Here is a 14,702-nt window from a genome sequence, read left to right as displayed (position 1 = left end):
GGCTTGGTTTGGGCTTCTGAAACCTCAAAGCCCACCCCCCTCCCAGTGACACACTTCCTCCAACAAGACCATACCTACTTCAACAAGGCTACAAGTTCTAATCCTTTCAAAAAATGTCATTCCCTATGAACAAGTGAGGGTCGTTTTCATTAAAACCATCACAGGCCTTATATATAGTAGGTAAGACCTCTTGTATCTGCATACCCCTAGACTTCTCATTTTGCTTCTTATTTTGAGACAGAGTTTTACTAAATTGTTCAAGCTGGCCTTGAACTCATCCTGTACTCCAATCAGGCCTTGAACTTGTGATCCTCTTTGCCTCAGCCTCATTAGTAGCTGAGATTACAGACTTATGCCACCAAGTACAGGCCACTGGAAACTTCTTCTAATCCACTCTAAGCCAGCTACTGCCTGTTACCTTGTAGTCACCCACTGTTGGGGCCTCTAAAAGTCACACTGGTATTTAGTTGTTTCCCATACTACATAGTGAGTGATCTACTTCCTAGACAGGATATATCAACCTAGCTAATCAAAGGAGTGAGACTCTCTAATGAGGAAAAAAATCCCATCGGAATCCTCAGAGCATTGCAATGGATCACATGTACCATGGTGAATTATGGGTGTGCCCAAGGTGCCCAAGTGAGACAAAGGTGTTTAATGGTAAGGTGAAGATTACTGAGTTGTTTTGAAACAATTATCCTTACCTGCAGGATCAGTAACCCAGATGATGTCAGTCTGAGGCCGAGCAGGCAATTGCTGTGTGGGTTTCCTCATAGAGGTAACTGTATGCAAGTAAGTCTATGGTGACGTTTGTGCAAAGCCTTAGTTTTCCTGTTCTCCGGCAGTGGTTGGTTTATGAAGATCCATGCATTGTGACCTTTTGCCAAGAGGGTTTATAAATGACTCAACATTCACTCTGACAACCTTGATATTTCGAATCAAGGCCCCATCTTCGTAGCAAAGTAGAGTTGAGAACAAAGCATGACTCTGAAGAATCTGTGAGTGGTGATGTGTGTTCTGTGTGGACAAGTGCTCCTTTGGGCCATTATTGGGCAGGGTCATGTAAGGGACAGCACACAATTTAAAGAGATGCCCAAGAAGCTCATTAGTTAGGTCCAATAGTATTTAATATAGTGTTTTAAAAACTATAGCAGAACTCGGTTTCAAAGCATTGGATACAGGAGGACCTGGCTCTGAACCTTCATCTTACTACCCTTGCTCCCTGTAAACCCTTTCACTGCACACAGAGGAGGAGCACCAGGCAGTGCGCATGCTGTGGGGCTGAATTTACAACTGCTACACTGAAACTGGTGAAGAGGGAAGGATGGGAAGGAAACTGAAGTGAAGGTGTTACCAGAGGTGTGTGGCTGTCAACCAGAGCTGAAAGAAAGCCATTTCTTTAAGAATCTTAGAATAATCTTAGAATATGTCAGAAGGGTGCTAGATAGCCCCAGGCCTAGGCTGGGTGCTGGAGGGTAGGATCGGAAACACGTATAAGTGCAGCCTGGTTGGGACATGGTTCTCCACACCCTGATCACCCTGGCTGTTCCTTTGACTGGGTTAGGTCTCATGTCCAGGGTCAAAGTCCAGTATGAAAGAGACCATTGGCATGATCCCAAAAGGAGGTGAACGGGAAACCCATAGCTTGGCTCTGTGGCCATCTGGCCTGGAATGGATATACTCACTGCTCCACAAGGAGTTTCTTCCTGGTGGGGAAAGGGCTGAGTGTGGGGTCGGGAGTGGGTGAAGGTCACTAAGAATGATAAAAGAATCCAGAAAAAAAAATTTGAAGTCTTCTGTTTGCATCTTGTTAGGGTCATTAGTTAAGACAGGGCTGGAGAGATGACTAAGTGGTTAAGAGCACCGACTGCTCTTCCAGAGGTCCTGAGTTCAATTCCCAACAACCATATGAGATCTGACACCCTCTTCTGGTATGTCTGAAGACAGCAACAGTTTACTCACATGCACGAAATGAATAAATAAATTTTAAAAAAGAAGACAGACAACTCCAGTGAAAGAACTGTGGGAAAACATTCTAGAATAAATTCTCTAGAGAGATTTTGGTTTTGCTTTTGGAATGTGGCAGAAGGAAAATGCAGTTCTCCTTTGGGGTCCATTGAGGGGTGGTGGTAGGGACCCCCTTAGATATCAAAGTCTTCAGCCTCTCCAGACCCTCTAGGAGACCGATGTCCTGTCCCAGTTGAACATAATCTCTATACTCCTCCTTGTACCATAAGTGCCTCTAGCTAATTACAATACCAAATAAAATGTAAATGTTATGTAAATAGCCTCATGTCTGTACTGTTTAGGGGACAAAGACCAGGAAGCTAGTTCAGGAAGAAGGAGGCTACCACAGGGAAACTATACAGCACCCTTCAGCAACAATATGCTTTTCTTGAATATTTTCCATCTGTAGTTGGTTGTATCTTTGGATTCAGAGGCCATGGCTATGGAAAGCCAATTGTAGTCAATTGCTTTTCACTTTTAGGCATGTGCTTGGTCCCATCTGTATATCTGAAGGCTAGAAAGCACATGGAACTGTTTTCTATGGCAAGAGTAGCTGTGGAGAACAGGTTCCCCCTACCCCCGACCGCCCACTCCCACCTCAAGTGGCCAGGTATGATGCTATAAGAGGGACGCCTCCTTGGTCTGGGGTCAGAGCTTTGCTGACCTCATGGAGCTAATCTTTCTGGTATCACTTTGTCTAGCTCCCCCACCAGTCACAGGTTTGCAGGATAGGAGGAGGGAGCAGCCAGAGCCTGAGGTAGAGTTATTATATATCACACAGTCATAAAACACCCAGGTTGCAGTGGTCAGGAGAGAGTTCCCTCCTACTAGACCCCTCTGACATGTTACTGCTCAATGAGACACAGGAAGTTAGGTGTATCATAATCAGAGAGAACTCCAGGTTGGTCCATTGAAAGACACATTACTACTCTACCCCTCACAGAAAGGTGACTTTATTTACTAAGCTCTGAGGGCTTGACCTTTTCCTTCCTGAGAATTGCTTGATTTGCTAGGTGTGGTGGCAAACACCTTTAAAACCCATTGTTTGGGAAACAGACCCAGGCAAAGCTCTGTGAGTTTGAGGCCACCATAGCAAGTTGTATCCCAGCTAGAAATACACAGTAACACCTTGTCTCAAAAGAAGGGGAAGAAAGGAGAAGGGGGTTGGGGGCTGGAGGGAGAGTATTGACAGGAACAACTGAAAGTAGCTCCAAGACAGACCTCTTTTTGCTGCTGCCCTTTGCTCTTTAACTCTAGCCTGTTCCTAGCTCTTGCCTCTTGCCAGCAGCTACCGTATACACCATGAGCAACTCACTGAGAAGCAGGTACCTCCACTCCACAGTGTTTCCTCCATCCACTTTCCTCATTTTCCTTTTCTAGAATGGGATGTTTCAGAACCTTACAAAGCACCTCCAGTCACCCAGCCTAGGTGCTGTCACCGATACTGACAGCAGTGCCTTAGGGCGTGCCCCAGCATGCTCTAGCGTCCCTGCAGATACCTCTGCTTGGCAGGGGACTTTTCTATAGAAGCCTGGGTCAGTTTTTCTTTCTTTGTGTTTCCCACTTTCTCAAGTTAACCAAGGGATGACTTTTTACGGCTGTGTATTCTGAGAATAAGGTTCCTGAAACCTTATGCGGTGTGAGATTCTCATCAGTGTTCTTGAATGCAGATTTATGACTCTGCTCTTTTGTCTCTGTTAATCTAGACTCCTTTGACCTCAGTCAGTTTTCCAAGGCCTTGGTTCTCCAGCCTTACTGCTGATACTTTGTTCAAACAGATCCAGAGATTAAATGGGGAAATGTATTCATTTGTTTGTATGTGGTGCTGGGGATGAAAATCCCCAGCTTGCTCACACTAGGCAAGTGCTATACCAATGAACTATGCCTGCAGTCCACATTTTCCTTCTTAAGTTATTAGTTTGTTTTTATCTGCCATTTCATAAAGCTTGAATTTTTTTGTTTGTTTGTTTGTTTTGTTTTTTGAGACAGGGTTTCTTGAGACAGAGCCCTGGGTGTCCTGGAACTCACTCTGTACACCAGGCTGGCTTTGAACTCAGAAATCTGCCTGCCTCTGCCTCCCAAGTGCGAGGATTAAAGGCTTGTGCCACCACTGCCCGGCAATAGAACTTGATTGATCAACTCCAGTACTTGAGCAATGAGTTTCTCATCGACAAGGGGTAGTAGCATCACCTCTGTGTCTCAAAGTGCCCAAGGCAAGGCTGGCGTGGGGCAATCCAAGTGCTTCTTACAAAGCAGAAGCAGTTCTTTTGGCCCTAGATGTCAGCTCTTCTGCCTCTGTTCTTGTGCTAAGAGCCTCCAATTGGAAAGTCAGACTGGGTTTTGGAAGGGAATTAGCTGTTAATTGACATTGACTTGGAGCAAGCCTGCCAGTTCTCTGGATATCAGCAGGTCTCATGGGAGCTCCCAAGTCAGGCCATCCAGCTCCTGCTCATGGCCTCTGCCCTGTGGTCCCCTCCATCCTCATCACCTGGTTCACACCTGCTCACTGAGACCCACTGCTGCCAGCATGCTCAAGACGGTGCCATTATCCTGCCTTCTCTGGTTTTAGGGCTTTCAGTGATTTCTACCAGTTTTCATGTTTATCGCCTATTTTCCTGTCTGGAACAATGGCATCATTTTGTTTGTGAATGGACCTCAAGTGCTTACATCAGGCTGGCACAGGCATATTGTATATCATCAGTAGATGTGGGTTGGATGAATACATTTGCTTTGAAGTACTAGGGGATATTTCTGAACCATTTTCCCCCCTCAAGACTTCTCTTTGAGAACTGGTTGTACACCATGCTTAGAGGCATGACCTCCTAGAGTCAGCCAGACTCGGAATCCTATTTCAGCCACTTGCCAGCTAGGCGTTCTCAGGCAAGATGACTTTTCAGAGCATTAGTTGCTCCAACTGTGAAATGACGTGGTTCTGGGTGAGTTGTGTGCCTTTAAATGATGTCAAGGTCCTTAGGCCTAGGAACAGGATCATATTGAAAAATAAAGTCTTTTCAGATGGGCAAGTCAGGAGAGATTATATGGTAAGTGTGGTCCTTTCAAAAAGGAGAAAATATAGAGACAAATGCAGTTGTGCATAGAGGGAAGATGGTGTAAAAACACGGGGGCATTTTACCTGTGAACTAAAGAATATCTGGGTCTGAGAGAAGAGAAAGAGCCAAGAGAGAGGCTGGGAATAGATCCTCTCTCACAGCTTCCAGAAGGATCCCTGCAGATGCTTTGATTTTGGCCTCTAGGCTGTAAGATAGCATGTTTAAGTGACCCTTTCTACAGTACTGCCTGTAGTAATCTCAAGAAATGAATACAGAGCCCAGACTGAAAGTCCTTCGAAGGCCTCTCGCTGCTATATCTACACCCCTGAACACTATCATACATAGCATCGATTGGCTACTCAATTTTTGGTTTGGTTTTGTTAGATAATACTTTCTAAAATTATCTCAAATATTGTGTCTGTAAGGTGCTTAAAAATAACAGTTGCTTTCAGTCAACCGTGACTGTTGGTTTTATTAAGTAGGGTCTGAGTCTATAAGTCTCCATTTCCTTCCTCCGAAAATGAGTAAAACAGCCCCTCCCCCAATTGGCAGGCTTTAATTAAAAGAATGTAGGTAATTCAGTGCATGGCAAATGCCAGTAAGTTAATAAATGACAGCAACAGGCGCCTCGGGCTGCTCTGCAGTGTATTCCATGATCTTTCAGAACACTTTTGCTGGTGCCATGGATACTTGTGTTCTTCAGAGCTTGACATTTCTCTGTTGTCCTCTTTCCTCCCTCTGGTATTTATTGAAGACCTATCCTGTACTAAACAATGTTTCATTCTGTCCACAGGAAACTTTAGTAAGAACTCTGTTCCTTTTTTCTAAGAACCTATTTGCTCCTCCTTTCTTTTTGTCTTGTTTTCTTTGTGTTTTATAACATGTGTATGGTGTTGGGGAGGACATGGTATCTGTGTGGAGGTTGGAAGACAACCTCAGATATTGATTCTCTTCTTCCATCTTGTTTGCACCAGGGTCTCATGCTCACCATTGTATGTACCAGGCTAGCTGGTTATGAGCTTCCAGAGTCTCCAGTCCACAGAGCTAGACAGGGAAAGGAACTGAATCATTCAGGCTGAGTATATGGTAAAGATCTTTCAGACTATAATCATAATCTTTGGCACTTGCAAAATTGCTATCAGGATTTTTATAGTATATATCTGATAATATTCTGCCCAAGTTCAATACTAATTTTGCTTACGATTTATGTTTGTTTTTAAAAATTACATCTATGGGGCGCTGGAGAGATGGCTTAGTGGTTAAGAGCTCCGACTGCTCTTCTGAAAGTCCTGAGTTCAAATCCCAGCAACCACATGGTGGTTCACAACCATCTGTAATAAGATCTGACACCCTCCTCTGGAGTGTCTGGAGACAGCTAAAATGTACTTACATATAATAAATAAATAAATCTTTAAAAAAAATTACATCTATGCATGTCTGCCTGTGTGTGGTGTGTGCACATGAGTGTAGGTGCCTGCAGAGGCCAGAAGGTATTGTATCCCCTGGGCCTGGAGTGAGGGCAGTTGTGAGCTGCTCAACATGGCTGCTGGGAAATAAGCTCCAGTCTAACTCTACTTTTTTTGTTTTTGTTTTTGTTTTTCGAGACAGGGTTTCTCTGAGCAGCCCTGGCTGTCCCAGAACTTACTCTGTAGACCAGGCTGGCCTCAAACTCAGAAATCTTCCTGCCTCTGCCTTCCAAGTGCTGGAATTAAAGGTGTGTGCCACCACTGCCCGGATCACCCTACTTTTAATAATGATTCTTAAGTGCTTTAACCTCCCTTCTAGCCCACCACCCACCAGAAGTAGTGAAAAAGAAAGGTTATTAGGATACAGGGGAAGTGGACCTGTTTAGAAATTGTTCTTTGAAGCAAATCTCATCTGCGTTGTCAGGGAATCAGCAGTTCAGTCCACAGTGCCAGCTTGATCCACTCGAGAACAGTTCATGAATACGCCAGCAATCCAGTTTTGTAGCACACACGAATCAGCAGCAGAAGTACAACCTAGCAGAGATAGCCAGGTCTCAGGAATCAGGACAAGTCATCAGGAGGGACCAGCCCCACCACGGACACCAGGAGAATCACGAATCAGGACAAGTCAGCAGGAGGGACCAGCACCACCACGGACACCAGGAGAATCAGGAATCAGGACAAGTCAGCAGGAGGGACCAGCCCCACCACAGACACCAGGAGAATCACGAATCAGGACAAGTCAGCAGGAGGGACCAGCCCCACCACGGACACCAGGAGAATCACGAATCAGGACAAGTCAGCAGGAGGGACCAGCCCCACCACGGACACCAGGAGAAGTTCTTTGCTGTGCCTTTCTCTCTCAACGAAGCAAAGATCAGCAAAGACATGCGACCAAGAAGCCTTGCACAGCTAGCTCTACAAACAAGCCCCTCTCACAGTCTATTGAGTCCTAGTTATACTCCCTCCAAACATCACATGTCCTCCAAGGGTCTTGTCTCACCACGGGTCTTGCCTCAGTACATGAGTCGGTCTTAGTAAAACTCCACAAAAGTCAGCTGACATCACTCTGCCAATCAGTCCAAGTCTGTGGAAGTGGCAAGAAGCCACCAGCACACCACCAGAAGTATTTTAGTGTGTTTCTCTCTATGGAGTCCTGACAATGACCAATAAACAATGGAAAGGCATACCAATACCATTCGGTGTTATCCACTGTCTGTTGGGTCCTTCTTAACATCCTGCGTCCTTTGACATGTTTGCCTTAGTGAAACATCCTTTCACCTGTGTCTGATTTAGGAAAACACTCGTTCACATGTGTGCCCCAGCAAAACACCATCTAACACAACTGACTTTCCAAAGAAACCAGAAACTTCCACTTCATTCAGGTCCTCTGGAAGAGCCATCTTTGCAGCCCTAGGACTTTAAAAGAAACCAGACTCTAGAGTTTGAACATTTGGGGTTGTCACAACTTGGGTAGAGTTTACCATTTATATCTGATGGAGCTGACACTTGGGATATCATTAACTATACCTGCATGTACAGAGCAACTCTCTCCTAGAACGAGAAGAGGTTTCCAACCTCCTGAACTAAGATACCGAGGTTAAAAAACAAAGAAAACATCAAAACACTATGAATCTAGACTTTATTTTCTCATCTTGTATTTTTGCTCACCCATTATGTAAACAGTTTTAGAGACTGCTCTCTTTCATCCCTGTCACTGAAAAATGTTAGACCATCTACCCACTGTAACCATTTCCAGGCATAATTTCTACAAATATTTCCCTCAGCAAACTGGTTTTGATGTTCTCTGGTCTTCAGGGTTAAGGCCCATCTATTCACATGCTGAGTGAGAATGGATACTGGGTCTTTAAGAACCAGTTTGCTTTAAGATATTAGTTTGCATTCTGTTGCTGTGATAAACATCATGAGCAAAAGCACTTAGGGGAACAAAAGGTTTTTAAGTCATCTTACACTTCCAAGTAATAGGTCATCACTGTGTGAAGTCAAGGCAAGGATTCAAGGCAGAAACCTTGAGACAGAAACTGAAGCAGAAGCCATGGAGGAGTGCTGTCTACTGGCTTGCTCACCCTGATGATTTGTTCAGTTTGCTTTCTTAGATATATCAGGACCACCTGCTTAAGGGTGATACCACCCACAGTGGGCTAGGCCCTTTCACATCAATCATTGATCAAGTAAAATGCACCACAGGCTTGCCTGTAGGCCATTTTGATGGGTGCACTTTCTCAACGGGAGTACCTTCTCCTTAGATGGCTCTAGCTTGGGTCAAGTTGACAAAAATCCGACCAACATACACCACATGTTTTCCCTGGGGATGTAGTTTAACATGACGAGGTCCTGGGTTTAATCTGTAGCCCCTCAAACAAAGCGAAACAAAGCAGAAAGCATTCTTCATGCTTGCTAATTAAAAACGAGAAATCATTTTGTGTCCTCAGTAGTCAAAGGGAGTGCATTGGTAGCTAGCTCCTCTTCTGTTTCCCTGTGTTTCCAGCAGCTGCTTGGGACTTTGAGGGAAAGACTGTCCTGAATGGGGTTGTCGTGGGGGAGATTTAGAAGGATATATGCCCTGCACCTTTGGGGTGTATATGCAGCAATTATGCACCAGCAAAGAGACAGCTACTCTAATCCCAGGTCTGTGTTAGAGGCTCTTTAAAGTTTGTTTAGCAGTAACCATGGAGTTCAATTTTCCTGCACATGATCTAATTTTAATTAAAAAGAAAAAAAATCAGTGGTATAGTATGTAAAGCTTTGCTGTTTGTCTCCCCATGATAATGAGGCCCATTAGGGCTTCTAAATTCTAATTTGCAAGGACTTAAAAAACACGACTCCTGTGCAAATACACAGTGAATATGAAAGCAAAGCATTTGCTCGGCTCATGCATCGATGAGGTAGCCACCATGAGGCTCTAACTGGACTAGTTCAAAGAGTGACTTGAATGACATTTGTCTGGGTAATTGGGAATCTGAAGCCTTTTTTTTTTTTTTTTTTTTTTTTTTTTTTTTTTAGATGAAAAGCTTGTCAACTTTCAGCTGATGAGAAGGAACACAAATTGGGAAGTCATTAAAGGAAGGGGAAACACATTGCTCAGCACAGGTTGAGTTCCCGGCTGCCCCTTGAGTGGATTATGACAGTTGACAGCTTTTGAACTGAATGATGGCCTTGTGCTTACCTCCTGTAGCCAATTCTGTACTTCTGTGCCAAGTGAAGAACGGTGGCAGTCAGGATGCCCTCATGCCGAATAACTCGGGTTTTCTGATGCTCCCATTGTCTTCTCTGGATATTAAAGGTACATTAATTGGTTATTAATGATGAATTCACCTATTTGTTTTAGAGCATGTTACTATCACGGGAGATAAGAACGGTCTGTAAGGATCAGAGATTTATTTGAAGCAGTTACTGACTGGAGGGTAGGCTCCCGAGCACAAAGCGCAGGGGTACCCTACCACTCCCAAGGAACCACTGGCTGAGTTTCCCACCCTCTCCGAAGCTTTAAGTGCGGACCCCGCAGTCTTTGCTTTGCTCTGTTTGGCTCCTTAGTCTGCTTCGCTCTCACTATGTGGGAGCTTTCTACCTCTGCCCTTGAGTCAGGCTGTGGCCTGGCGGATCAGACACAGATCACACACTTGAAGTACAGGGCGAATGTTTTATTGCCCTTTGGTTATTAAGCCAGTCATGTTATTTTTGGCAGCCTAGCCCAGAGGTAAGGCAGAGAAAATCAAGAGGAACAGGAAATCGTGCTGTAAAATATTTACAGGAAAATGTTGGCTTGCTTGAAGCTATTCACTGGTCCACTCTCCCTCTGTCTTTTTTTTTCTTCTCTAATCACTTCCGTCTTCCTCTCTCCCTGGCTCCCTGTTACACAAGTTTTAGTCTTAATAGGAATATTGAGATGTAAATTTTTCTTAATCATAAGATATGCCACGTCTTAAATCACTCAAAACACCATTTTAACTATTAAAAATATTCGTTTTGCGATAGTCAATCACACATGTCCCTAACAGTTCCACTCTGTACCAGTCCTATGCCCTACAGCTTCCTTTCATCCGAGGATCATGTCCCACGACTGCTTTGAAATCTAGATGATCAGGTAGTCCTTTATCCCCAGGATAGGCTCAAAATAGTTGATCCAAGGCACTTCAGAATTAGCACCCCTCTTAAATCCCAAGTAAGTGAAAAAAGCAAGCTCCGGGGTACAGAGAGCAAAAGATTCCAGGCTGAGCTGCTCCAGCCTCTGCTAGGCCCCATTGTCAGCTTCACCATGGAGACCACTAGCCTTCTTTGAAGATACACTGCCTACGGAATGTGTAAAGTGACATTGTTCCTTTCAGAACACCCTCATTCATGGTAGACATGGTCAGGTTAACCAGAACAATTACTCGCAAGCATGCTTTGTTTTAGTTTTAGTGATTATAATTATCTAAAACCAAGAAGAAGACTACTGAATATTGATTTTTTTTAATGCGTTCTAGAAATAGCTAAATAAGACTTTCTTGCTTTTGTAGTTCATGTTGGCCTTGAATACCCTGACCTTTCTAGTTCTGGAATTATGGGCATATACCACTGTGTTTGCGTGCTGCCTCCTCTCTTCATATGGTACTAGAACCTGAGCCTCAGACGTGCTAAGCACATGCTCTTCTACTAAGCTATCATATCCCCATTACTCAATGCTTCATTTATAAAACTATATAACCCTTGTTACATTTAAAATTTTTATTTTAAATTATGTAGATCAGTGTGTTTGTGCACTTGAGTGCAGTTACCAGAGGAGACCAGAAGGTGGCAGTATAAGAGACCTAGAGCTGGGGATACAGGCACCCACATGGTACTGAGAACTAAATTTGTGTCCAAAAGCAAGCAGTAGGAGATTGTAACTGCTGAGCTGTCTCTTTGGCTTAAGAGTACCCAGGATATATCTTACCATTGGGTTTTGTGCTTATTCATTTGCTCATGTTAAACATAGAAAATGGTTCAGGCAGAATAGGGGTTAGGCTAGAATATGAAAATTTAAGGAACGGTTGGAACACTGTGTCCTAAGCGATGAGAAGGCAAATGGTTGTGTAGCCACTTCCTCTGGCTTGAACCAGCCCTTCCTGCGGGGAGGAGGGAGGTTGGTAAGATTCAGAAAACCAAGGAACAGGAGGCTCAGCAAAGCTCAGAAAATTGCAAGACTCACAAGGCCTCAGGGTAGCATTACACAATTGCTCCATCCTTCTGTGGAGCTGCTTGCAAGCTGTGCATTGAGCTCTAGCAATGTCTCTTTTATTGTTTTTGTTTTTTCCAGACAACTTCTCTGTGTAGTCCTGGCTGTCCAGAAACTCACTCTGTAGACCAGGCTGGTCTCAAACTCAAGAGATCTTCCTGCCTCTGCCTCTCAAGTGCTGGGACTAAAGGCTTGTACCGCCACCCAGGTACAAGGTAGCTCTTTCATGAACTGTCACCCATGCAGGGATGGGCTTTTCCATTGATGAAGCCACCTCTGTGTTACCCATACTCCTGGAAGAAGCCTCTTACTCACATTCCTATAAATAATCCCCCCAAACTAGTCAGTTCATCAAGCTAGATTTAGAAAGATGCGTCTTTAGTGTCAATGAATGCCCTGTTTGAATAGCCACTTGCTCACATCTCCACAGGGGGGAAAAATCACACAGCAATGGACATCCATTTCAATTCAATGTGACACTGGTCAGAGATGATCTCACCTATTCTCTGGGTTCTAGAGGCCAGAGCTGGGTCCAACTTTGGGGCTTCGGTAACTATGTGGCATCTGGGAAGTCTGCATCATATAGTTAATCATTAATAAGATGTTAGAAAGCTCTTGTTGGTAAGTTTATAGAAAAGTCCATCTAGAACACATGGCTTAGAGCCTTACCATACCACTGCCCTAACTTTGTGGGTGTGACAGGGCATGAGGAGAAGTAGCAGTAGTCAGTCAGCTCTGTGATGGTTAGCAGACACAGAAGCTAGATTCCGAGTGATAAGGCCATCAGTGCCTGTGCTGGTAAAATAGGCAGCTCAGGCCCAGCTAGGAGCTCTTAGGAGAGAGAACTCAAGTTAGCTTAGCCTAACCCCATCCTCAGTGGTCTGTGTGCCTCTGAGCCGGAGACTGGTGGAGCCTTGGATCACAAGAGACTGCAAAGGGCATACCTGGCCATCTTAGACATCACTGGTCTAGACCCCAACATTGCCTGCTACAGTTTGGCATGGTTTTTCAGGGGTTCTTTCTGAATGAACTCTTTCTAGACCTTGGCTATGTGAGCATTCAAGGTCAATTCCACCTTCCCCTGCCCATCCTTGGTGTATGCTATATTTGTAGTGAGAGAATTACTAAACAAAAGTTCAGTTGTCAGGGCTGGAGAGATTGGTGAGTGGTTAAAAGCATTGGTTGTTTTTGCAGAGGGACTCCCTCCTAGCAGAGTATGTGCAGGGTTCATTTCACTGCACCTAGCCCATATGGTAGTTCACAACCGCTGGTAACCCCAGTTATAGGGAAGCCAACACCTTCTTTTAATCAACTCCACGGTCATGTGTTACACATACATTCATACACGTAAAATATTTTTAAAAGATCATATGTCCATATACCCGTACTTCCAATATCTTTCATCTATCCGTCTATCCACCTAACCACCCACATACAATTAACACGCATTCTTTTGGTGGTAAAAATGTCCTAACGGTGATATTCTTCCCCAGTCTATTCTCTATCCACCTTTGGTTGACCAAGAATGTGAGTGGATCAAAACCGCCAATTGTAGTCTCCGTTCCTGATAGCACAGGAATACACTCCAGCCCCTAATTTGTTTATCCTCCTCCCCTTAGGTTTATTTATTTATTTATTTATTTATTTATTTAAGTTGTTTTTAATAAAATGCACTGGGTACCGGTACACTGTCTAAAGAGCCAGTAAAGAGCATGTGGAGATTAGGGATTTTAGGAGCTAGCGGCCTTTCAAGGAGCGATTTAGGATTAGGTGACAGAGAAGGGTGTTCTAGGATTGAGCAGGGATTTCAGCAGGAAATAAATGCTCTGTCCCGTGGGTGTCCCTAGGGCGTTGTAGCCTAGCCGCTCAGAACGTCCAATCAGAGCGCGCCCTAGGCTCCTGCTCTTTAAATTACTGAGCCTTGTGGAGACCCCGGCACTTGGCCTCAAGCTCAGCCCCCAGTAAGTATATTTCTGAAGGAGTCGGTGTATTCCTTTAGCTGCATCCCCGAACCTCTGCCAGAGACCTTAGAGGATGCAACAGGTTCTCAGAGTCCTGGGGTCCAGAAGTCCTGCCTCAGGCACCCTTAGCTAACCCGGGGCGGAGCAGTGGGACGGACTCTCACCCAATCACCCCTGTGGTGCCTTGGGGCTGGACTTTAAATAATTCATGAATTAAGTGGAGGGATCCCAGCCTGGCGGCGAGGGGCTGAAGGGTTCCTACACCAGGGCCGGAGCTGGACGGGAGAGGTGAGTTGCGCCGGGTGCCGACCCAGCGCGGGGGCTGAGCTCCCCCTCTTCTAGAACACCCAGGGCAGGATGGGGAGTGGAAAAGGTCGACCAGTGTCTCCCTCTGGCTCCACAGCAGGTGGCGGGAACCTAGATTGCCTTCCCGGAGCTGGAGGGGCTGAAGGGCGGTGCGGGTCCCAGCCACTGGGCGATCCCAGGGTCTGGAGGACTGGTTAGAGCGTGCAAACTTCCCCCCCACCCCCCGCGGCGGTGACCCGCTCCGCTCCTCGCCACTTTGCTCCGCTCGGGTGCTCCTTCCATCCTGTGGAGGGGTGGAGGTCGCTGGGTTCCTGAGACGCGAGCAGGAGGTGGTGAGACTTTCAGGCCACCGGCTCGCTTTCAGGCAGGGCGAAGAGAGGTCGTTCGGTCCGGGTCTTGAGAACTCTTCTGCGGTAAGGAAAGCTCCAAGAAAGGCCGGGTGGGGGTGGGGGACGCGGGACTCCCGGCCACCAGCCACCATCTGCTACCTATGTGCAGCGCACCGTGCTACTGGCCGGAGCGGGAGGACGATGCGGGTGCAAGAGCAAACCGCCTCCCGTGGCCGTTGCCAAGCGCACGCACTGGGGCTGGAAGTCCTGGCTCCAATCAGCCCTCGGGGTCAAATAGCGCCGAGACTTTTTGGCTTTCCTAGAGTTGGAGACCAGGGGCGCTCAGGGCATACCTTGACAAAACA

General features: G+C 45.6%; 2 protein-coding genes across 13 annotated transcripts in view; one reads left to right on the top strand and one right to left on the bottom strand.

The window, feature by feature from the left end:
* The window catches only part of LOC116070692, a 64,808-nt gene that overhangs the window by 49,452 nt on the left and 654 nt on the right, over window positions 1–14,702 (bottom strand). For 3 of the 9 annotated variants that reach the window (XR_004110515.1, XR_004110517.1, XR_004110511.1), the window contains exons 2-3: window positions 9,711–9,814; window positions 6,902–7,057 (exon numbers count right to left, since the gene is read on the bottom strand). Coding sequence is in view for 1 of the 9 variants with exons in the window: in XM_031342148.1 (XP_031198008.1) it covers window positions 13,863–14,489 (627 nt within the window). In the remaining 8 variants the exon portion in view is untranslated. Of the gene's footprint in view, window positions 1–6,045; window positions 6,102–6,901; window positions 7,058–9,710; window positions 9,815–10,293; window positions 10,394–10,555; window positions 10,773–12,240; window positions 12,315–12,995; window positions 14,657–14,702 lie in introns of those variants that run through there. The other 6 variants (XR_004110513.1, XR_004110514.1, XR_004110516.1 and 3 more) reach the window with 6 other exon arrangements.
* Prom1 (prominin 1) overlaps window positions 13,546–14,702 on the top strand; it is a 115,920-nt gene continuing 114,763 nt past the window's right edge. Inside the window, exon 1 of one of the 4 annotated variants that reach the window (XM_031342140.1) lies at window positions 13,546–13,702. The gene's annotated coding sequence lies outside the window, so the exon portion shown is untranslated. Of the gene's footprint in view, window positions 13,703–13,875; window positions 13,991–14,287; window positions 14,422–14,702 lie in introns of those variants that run through there. The other 3 variants (XM_031342137.1, XM_031342141.1, XM_031342138.1) reach the window with 3 other exon arrangements.

Source organism: Mastomys coucha, unplaced genomic scaffold (assembly GCF_008632895.1).
Source record: "Mastomys coucha isolate ucsf_1 unplaced genomic scaffold, UCSF_Mcou_1 pScaffold22, whole genome shotgun sequence".
Lineage (NCBI taxonomy): Eukaryota > Metazoa > Chordata > Mammalia > Rodentia > Muridae > Mastomys > Mastomys coucha.
Note: the sequence above shows the minus strand (reverse complement) of the source record. Positions and strands in the feature narration are given on the sequence as shown.